The following is a 9,745-nucleotide window of genomic DNA, read 5'->3' on the forward strand; positions in this document are numbered from 1 at the left end:
CTCCCTGGTTGTGGTTGAAGTATCGTCCTTTGTGTATCTTAGGCTTCGCCTTATTTCTCTTTGGTTTCTACGAACTGTGCGGTCGATCTCACCACCAAAAAGTAGTGGTCCTGATAGGTTTCTTCTGGTCATAAACTAGAAAAACCTATCAGAAGGAAATAAGAGAAAAATTAGAAAATAAAATAAAAATTTAAATTGTAATAAAAGTAAAGTGGCTAAAGTAATAAAAATTGAGTTTTCCTAATATCCTAACTCCCCGGCAACGGCGCCAAAAACTTGATGCGTGATATTCGTAACAGGTTTTAAAGATTTATAAATGAAACGTTCTTGAGACTAACTTATTATAATGATTAAGGCAAGTGTACCTATCAAATAGTAGTATAGTTTAGCAAGACCGGATTGTCGAACCCAAAGGAACTACGAGTACTAGTATTTACTTCCTTTTTATTATCTAGCCTAAAATTTAAGAGGTGTGGTTGTCTAAACTAATTACTAACTAAGAATGCATAGAAAGAAAAACTTGGGAAATACTTTTGGGAAAATTCGATTGATTGAGACAATACCTAAGGACAAATCCACCTAAACTTCACTTGTTATTTGACTCTAAATCAGACGATTTATTCATTTGACTTGATCCGTAGAAATCCCTAAGTTATATTATTATCTCTCTCGAGACTAATAACGTCTAACCCTAGGTTGAATAACTGAAATCTCTTTCTAATTAACACTCTAGAATTGCATTAACTCTTCTATGGATTCTCTTATTAGGTTTCGCCCTAATCCGGTAAAATCTTGTCACCCTATCTCTAGGCGCGTAATTAACTCTGCTTAATTATGACGAATTTACTCTTAGACAAGGTCTATTCCTCCTCTGAATATGAGCTTAACTTGAATCAATATCCTGGATTAACAAAACAAGAATTATGAACACATAATTAAGAACAAGTCAAATATTTATCATACAATTCAGATAATAATAACAAGATCTGTCTTAGGTTTCATTCCCTTTAGGTATTTAGGGGTTTAGTTCATACTTATGAAAGAAAACATCTCAAAAGCATAAAAATAACAAAACATAAGAAAACCCAAAACTCCTGAAGGAACTTGAAGGGAGATCTTCAGTCTTGATGATGAATCCGACTCTTGAGATGGATCAATCAGCTTTCCTTGAGTAATTCCTTGCTTCCTACTCTGTATCCCCTTTCCTAAGTGCCTCCTCAAGTGTTTAAATAGGCTTTGGAATGCCTAAGAGCCCTCAAAATTAGCCTTTTCTGAATTGGACTAAACTTGGGTTCGACAGGGACACACCCGTGTGACACGCCCGTATGCGATTATTGAAGGCCGTGATCAAGGCTGTTAAATGGGCACGAGCATTTGATCCACCCGTGTAAGTTGTGCTTCGATCCTGCCAAATTGACACGCCCGTGTGACACGTCCGTGTGAGGAAGTCCAGGACGTGTTGTTTTCCCATGTAGGTCCATTTTCTCCGTTCTCGGCCCATTTCTCACTCTTTTTACTCTCCTATGCTCTCCTAAGTATAAAACATGAAATTAAAGGATTATAAGCATCGAATTCACCAAATTTAAGGAGAAACCATCCATAAATGCATTAGGCATTGGGTAAAAATATGTATAAATTACGATTCATCAAGTTGAGTGGTGGATTTGGTAGGTGTGATGGCTTATGGTGGCTATTGGTAAATAATCGAATGGTGGGTTAAAGGGCAGGGCAAGGTGCAACAAGGCGTGCAACTTCTTTGGTGATGGTTAGGAGATTGTTGCAATGCATAGTGGGAGAGGGTACAAGGTACTACTCGGTTGCCTAGTTATCACTTACGGTGGCTAGCAGTTTAGGAAGGAAGAGGACCAACAGTGATACAGCAAAATTTGCTAAAGTTGGCAACAGTGGAGAAGAAAAGAAAAGGGTAAGGCTAGCGATAGTAGGGGTTTTATGGGAGAGAGACCGACAGTGGAGATAATTTATGGTAATTGAATAAAGGTGATGGTATCTAAAGTGTAAGTATGAAAGTGTTTAAATGAAACTCTTTAGTAAAATAAGTAGAAGGGTATTTTTATTTTAGCTATTTAAAATATTTACAGAGAATAGGCTAATTATTGAAAACAATTTAATTAAGTACCTATACTGAAAAATAATTTGAAAAGAAAACAAAAAATTAACACTTAGATCAAAATTGATCCTTTTACTCAGCAAATTAAAATTTATTTTTCCACTTAGAAAATATTTTCTCAAAAAATTATGTTAAAATCAATTCCCAGGAAAGATTAGAGGGGGCACAGGAAGTCCTGCTTAAATTTCAATTTTCTAGATAGAATTTATTTCAACATAATGGTCTAGAAAATATAACCTAAGTCATTTATTTAAAAATAAGAATAGAAAATTAAGAATCTAATAAAATGAATGAGATTTTATTTCACTCGATTTTATCACCCCAGTAACATTTCAAGTGTTGAGCGTTAACTCTGCATTTACCTTTTTTTACCGTAAAGTTCAACAACCCTATATGAGAAAACTTGATGAATAGTGAAAGAACTTTAATTTGGAATTAAACAATAAAATTTGCTAACCTATTTCAAATTCTCGAAATGAGATGTGTTTGTCATGCCATCTTTTCAATCTCTCCTTGAACAATTTGGCATTTTCATACGAGAACATTCGGAATTCGTCTAACTCATTAAGTTGAAGCATCTATTTCTCTTTAGCAAGCTTGAGATCCAAATTGGGTTGCTTGAGAGCCCAGCAAGCTCTATCTTCTAACTCCACGGGCAAATGATAGGTTTTCCCAAAAACCAACTGATAGGGAGACATCCCTAAATGTGTTTTGTATGTTATCCTGTAGGCCCATATAAGGCATCATCCAGTCTCATTGGTTTGGACAAACTACCTTCTCGAGCATACTTTTTATCTCTTTATTCGCCAATTCAGATTGCCCATTGTTTATGGATGGTAAGCTGTGACAATTTTGTACTTTACTCCATGTTTATCGAGCAAACATTTCAACCATTTGTTCACAAAATAGGACCCCTCATTACTGGTGATAGCTCTAGGAGTTCCAAACCTTGTAAACACATGTTCCTGCAAAAAATTCATCACTACTTTGGCATCATTTGTCGGATCTGGCTCGGCCTTAAACCACTTAGACACATAATCTACTGCTACTAGTATGTACTTGTTACCGTCAGAATGAGGAAAATGAACAAGAAAGTAAATACCCCAAACATCAAATAGTTCTATCTCAATAATGTTTGTTCATAGCATCTCATTTCTATTGGATGTGTTTTCACTCCTTTAGCATCGATCACAATCTTTCACGTAGGCATGCGCATCTTTGAACAAAGTTGGCCAAAAGAATCTTGCTTGTAAAGATTTGGACGCGGTACTTGATCCTCTGAAGTGTCCCCCACTTGGAGTTGTATGACAATGATATAAAATCCCATGTACATCATTTTTTGTCACACATCGCCTGACCATTTGATCACCACATTGTTTGAACAAGTATGGCTCCTCCCAAAATTAGTATTTGACATCATGGAGAAACTTTTTCCTTTGCTAATACATCTTCCCAAGCAACATCAAACCACAGGTTAAATAGTTAGTAAATCAGTAAACCAATGGGTGTTATGCATGTGATTTACCTTAAGCATGTGCTCATTCGAAAATGTCTTGTGAATGGGTATAAGAGGAGAAGTTCCTTATTACGACTCTAATTTGAATAAGTGATCTACTACTTGAATTTCTACCCCTTTTCGATATTGAATTTCTAGATCAAACTCTTAAAATAGAAGTACCCATTGAATCAATCTTAGCTTAGCATGTTTCTTGGCAAGTAAGTATTTAATTGTCGAATGATCTGTATAGACGGTCACTTTGGTACCTACAAGATAATATCAGATTCTATAAAATGTAAATACAATAGCAAGTAACTCTTTTTCTATTACCGTGAAATTCAGTTGAGCTCTCGTTAGATTTTGACTTACGTAGTAGATGGAATGAAAATATTTTTTTCCTTCGCTGGCCCATTACAACTCCTACCGTGAGGTCACTTGTATCACACATTAATTCAAATGGTAATTCCTAATCTAGTGTGACAATAATTGGTGTTGAAACCAACCAATTCTTCAAATCATTAAAAGCTTTCAAGCATTCTTCATCAAAGTTGAATGTTGTGTCCTTTTCCATTAATTTGTATAAGGTTTTAGCAATTTTGGAAAAGTATTTGATGAATCTCTGATAGAATTCAACATGTCCCAAAAAGCTCCTAACACCCTTTATAGATGTTGGAGGTCAGAGTTTCTCAATGACATCTACCTTTGCTTTATCTACCTCGATCCTTGTCTCATTATTCAGTATCCCAAAATAATACCTTTTCGTACCATGAAGTGACACTTTTCTCAATTGAGTACAAGATTTGTTTCTTCGCATCGCCTTAGTACCTTTGCTAGATTGGCTACACAGTCATTGTAAGTGTCAAATGTACCAATAAAGATCATCCATAAAAACTTCCAAAAACCTTTCCATCATGTCAGTAAAAATTGTCATCATACATCTTTGAAATGTAGCAAGAGCATTACATAAACCAAAATGTATACGTCTAAAGGAAAATGTACTGTATGTGCATGTGAATGTTGTTTTATGTTGATCCTCCAATGTTACCGTGATTTGGTTGTACATTGAGTATCCATCTAGGAAGCAGTAATAGTCTCGCCCTACAAGTCTATCTAGTATTTGATCCAAGAAAAAAAAAAGAAAGTAGTCTTTTTGAATTGCCTTGTTCGATTTCTGGTAATATATGCAGATTCTCTATTTTGTAACCATTCTGATCGGTGTTAACTCATTGTTTTTGTTCTCTACAACTATAATGCCTAGTTTCTTTGGCACGCACTAGACTGGACTTACCCATAAACTGTCTAAGATGGGGTAAATTATACATGCATCTAACCACTAAATAATTTCTTTTTTCACCACATCCTTCATAATGGGGTAAATTATACATACATCTAACCACTTAATAATTTCTTTTTTCACCACATCTTTCATAATGGGGTTCAATTTCTGTTTTCCATCAACCATTCCTTTTTCACCACCTTTTAGGATGATTTTGTACATGCACATGAATGGACTAATACCACAGATATTGGCTATGGTCCATCCGATAGGTTTCTTAAATTGTTTCAGCATCACAATGAGTTTTTCTTCCTGACCTTTAGTTAGCTTAGCTAAAATAATCACAGCCAAAGTAGAGGCGTCACCTAAATAAACAAATTTTAAATGTGAAGGAAGTATCTTAAGTTATAATTTAGGTGATTCCTCGATTCACGCTTTTGGTTGGAAATTTTTTAGTTTGCTAATTCCAATGATTCAAAGTGGGATTGAGGAACAAATCCCCTTGAGTTAGCTTCAAGCAAAGCTTAATGTTTCTCCCTAACTTCAAGCAAAGCTTAATATTTCTCCCTACCTCATCCCTTGGGGGTCGACATTAAAACTCGTTCTAATGTGTCTTTAGTAGAATTGAGTTCCCATTCTGCGGCTAATTCCTCTAACTCAACCACTATAGAACATTCATCAATTGTGTTAGGAAATCGTATAGATTTAAATATGTTAAATATTACCTGGTCGTCTTGAACACGCATGGTAAGCTCATTCTTCTGCACATCAATAAACGTCTTTTCGGTTGCTAGGAAAGACCTTCCTAAGATGATTGACACTTCTTAATCTACTTTAAAGTCTAAAACAACAAGGTTAGTAGGAAAGATAACTTTACGTACTAATACATCCTTGATTTTACCTTCCAGATGTGCTAAGGATCAATCTACTAACTGAAGCGTAACCATAGTTGGTTTAAGTTCCCCTATCCCTAGTTTCTAGAACACGGACATGGGCATCAGGTTGATACTTGCCCATAAGTCACACAATGCCTTACCACAATAAGTTTCCCCGATATTGCAAGGTATGGTAAAACATCCTAGATCCTTTAATTTTAGGGGTAGCTTATCTTACAGTAATGCACTACACTTCTTTGTCAGAGCTATTGGCTCAAATTCTCTAAGTCTCTGTTTCTTGGACAAGATATCCTTTATAAATTTGATATAGTTTGGTATTTGCTCAAGAGCTTCCACCAACGGAATGTTGATGTGAAGTTGCTTGAGTACGTCTAAGAACTTCGTAAACTGGACTTTTTGTTTCTACTTCTGAAGTCTTTGAGGGTAGGGCGGTGGAAGATTATTTACTTGTGCTGGACAATTTGTCTGCTGTGACATTTCTGCGTCTAACAAAGATGTTAGTTTATCAAAATTAACTGGGTTAGAAATTACCTTATTAGATTTTGCAAATTTTGGTTCTGGTGGAGTTGGATTTTCAACACTCGGTTGAACTTCCACTTTATAACGAACATCCGTTGGCTCCTCTACAACTTCGACAGTGTTGGGTTGTATCGTTTTTCCACTCCTTAGAGTCAATGCTTTACAATGCTCCTTTCTCATATTTCTTGGATTTTTCGTATCACTAAGCAAAGCACCTTGTGGTCGGTTCCTAAGTTCAGATGCAAGTTGACCCACTTGATTCTCCAAATTCCTTAAAATGGCATCATTCTTTGCCATATATGCCTTCAATAGGTTTTCCAAACTATTGAAAGGTTGTACTTGTGGTGGTTTTTGAACTTGTTGAGTAAATCCAGCTGGTTGGGTCAGTCTGAGTTGCAGATAAGTGTTATTGGGACCAGCCCTTTGGTTACTCTAGGAAAAATTCGGGTGGTTTCGTCAAGATGGGTTATAAAAATTGGATTGTGGTCCTTACCTACCTTGGTTCTGGTTTTGGTTACCCATCTAATACACGGATTTTAGGTTTGATGGGCAATTTTCGAACAAGTGACAATTCAACCATTGAATTAATCTATATAATTTTACTCGCCATGCATGTAAAATTTTGAATTGATCCGATATCTTTATTATACTAATCCAAAATATTATATATTAATATTTATTGAATGGTTGAAAGTTTTTTATATAAACCATAGTTAAAAATTTTAAATTCACTCTGAATTTGACATGCATAATTTACATGAATGGAACATGAAATAGAATAGTTGAATTGTTAAAATATTAATAGTATAAAAAGTTATACAAGAGTGTAAAAATCACTATAAAGTTACACCAATATAAATGTATCCCTCTTCATATATATATATATATAATATGGAGTGATTTAAAAGAGGGTTTAAATTTTATCTAAATTTTTAATTTTCAAGAGTGAATTTATTTGTTTAAATATACATAAGAAAAAAAATTTAGAATTTATATGAATTCAATTTTTTCCTCTTCAAATTTCAATCGTAAAATTTTAAAATTTTAGATATTTTAAAAAGCTAACATTTTAAAATTTTTGAATTGTAATTGTTTTGTTTGGATAAATAATTATTTTATAAAAAATTAAATTATTGAAACTTTATCAATATAAAAATAATATTAAAAATAAATAGCATAATATGGATTTATTAAATTTGTAAAAAATTATAAATATCTTTAATAAAATAAAAAATATATTGTAATAAATAAAATTAATTTTTGAAATTTAAATTCTTTATTTTATAATGAAATTGTGTGCTTTAAATAAATTAAAATCATGAGAAATTAAAAAAAACACTTTGAATAAAATTTTAAAAAAATTAAACTACTCAAATCTCTTCAATTCCTCACAAATTTTAAAATTCTCTCTTATATTTATCTAAATAAATAAATTCTTTTTTAAAATTTTTAAAACTTAAGTATAAATAAATTTTATTTTTTAAATCTCCTATCCAAGCACATCCTCAAATAAATAAATTAATTTTTAAATTTCTGAAAGTTAATATTATAAATTATATAAATGAAAATGATTCTGCCTTCGTGTAGCATATCGAGGTTGAAATATCTTTAAACACATTTAACAAAACAAACCTTGAGAGAGAGGAGCAGACAAAGATGATTCGTTAGGAAAACATAATAGCATCGTGAAAATCAAATTTTAGGTACACCAATATCTTACATTGCATTACGTTACATTATAATTTTGATAATATTTTTATTCAATTTTAGTAATTATTTTCTCATATATATTCATCTACATAAACAGGCTGGAAAAAGTTTTGAAAGCCATGAAAAACAATTCAAGGATGGGTCTAAAGCCCCTGCTTGGCATCCTTACCCTGAAGCTTGGGTGCTTAGTTAGCCTCACCAAGCAATGTGGACAACCCTCGGACCCTTAATCTTATCGGGAGACAACTTGGCCAATGACAAAGTAAGCACCCCATTTTCAAGCTTAGCCTTTACAGTGTCCAAGTCTACGTTCTCAGGCAGCCTAAATTGTCTCCAAAACTTGCCATAGGAGCGTTCTACCCTGTGCCAATGATCGCCCTTCTTCTCTTCCTCTCTCTTCCTTTCCCCGCTCACCCTCAGCACACGGTTCTCTTCCACTTCGATCTTCAGCTCTTCCTTCTTCAACCCCGGCACATCCAACATTATCCTATGCCCCTCCGCTGTTGCCTTCCAGTCCACCCTGGCTGGAGACAGTGCCAAGCTCTCGTCCCTCTCCAGGGTAAGTGGGATTTGCTCTAACACTCGGGACGGATCAGGCAATAACAGACTGCCACTCCCTGGATCCATGAATGGCAGCAAACTCGATCCATTGCATAGGCCAACATAACACGCCAAGAGCAACAGCAAGAGCCTCATTGTGTATATATGCTGAGTAAGAGTGAACTAGATTTCTTGAATTGGAAGTCTGGAACTAGTGACTTAAAGGGAACGCTACTTCAATGTTAAATTCTATTGCCATTGTAAGAAGATTTGAGGGGATATTTATATGTGGATAAAAGTAGTGAAATTCTTGAAATTTCTGATAATGTAATTAATTTGTAAGAAGCTGGGAAGATTCTAGCGATAACTAAACTCAGCAGCACAGTGCGAATCGAAAAAAGAGCAGCCGATAGGCTAGGTTCTAGAGTCTTTCATGTCTAATTACCTTTGTCTATTGGATCTATTCCAAGTTTCCTCCACAGCCCTAGTCTAGTCGGATTTAATATTTCTTTTGTTTGTATTATTATATTATATGGTTTTAGCAAAAAGATATAGCCCTTCCTTTTGGACTGGAGGGAAGATAGGTCCCAAGTTTGGATTATCATAAGGCAAGCTTTCTGTGGGCTTAGCATTAAAACTAGTTTGGATCAACATCGAAGGCCTTATGCTTTCCGGGACTAATTGCCTGCTATTCATTTGAAGGCAAGGTGAGGACAAGCCTAAGAACTACTTACTAGAACCTGCAATACTGGCTTTTGCTTGACGTGTTTCTTATTTCTATAAATGATCATATATGGATATTAGAACATTTTAACAAACAGTGTTTTGTGGTTAAGAGTTTTGACATGTTGGAAAAACTGCAAGGAACACATCAATCAGTCATGGACCATGGTGTCCTTTGCAATGCTTTAGCCAAAGCCTGGTTGCACCACATCAATAATGGCTTTCCCAAGAAAATATTCAGCGGTTTCATATTTGTGTAAACTGTAAAGTTCAACTTAAAATTTAAGAATGAGTTTCATTTTAAAGTTCAATTTAATGTAAAGAATGAATTATTTTACATCTTTTTGCTTGATAGCTCCAACTTAAGTTGAGCCAAATAAATATGGTTTTGTAAAAAATAGAACAATACAGTTCCATAGAAAGATTAACACGTTCTTGGCTTAGTAGTAAAATGT

At 34.4% G+C, this 9,745-nt stretch overlaps 1 protein-coding gene across 1 annotated transcript; it reads right to left on the bottom strand.

Annotated features, from left to right (window-relative positions):
* Positions 1–8,015: 8,015 nt before the first annotated feature.
* LOC107894831 (22.0 kDa class IV heat shock protein) lies at positions 8,016–8,979 on the bottom strand. The gene has a single exon (XM_016820029.2). The coding sequence runs from the start codon at positions 8,721–8,723 to the stop codon at positions 8,223–8,225; it is 501 nt and encodes a 166-aa protein (XP_016675518.1). The 5' UTR covers positions 8,724–8,979; the 3' UTR covers positions 8,016–8,222.
* Positions 8,980–9,745: the final 766 nt, after the last annotated feature.

Source organism: Gossypium hirsutum, chromosome A13, assembly GCF_007990345.1.
Source record: "Gossypium hirsutum isolate 1008001.06 chromosome A13, Gossypium_hirsutum_v2.1, whole genome shotgun sequence".
NCBI classification, from domain to species: Eukaryota; Viridiplantae; Streptophyta; class Magnoliopsida; order Malvales; family Malvaceae; genus Gossypium; species Gossypium hirsutum.

Coding starts and splice junctions, on each gene's coding strand:
- LOC107894831 (XM_016820029.2), bottom strand. CDS start 8,723: ATGAGGCTCTTGCTGTTGCTCTTGGCGTGTTATGTTGGCCTATGCAAT.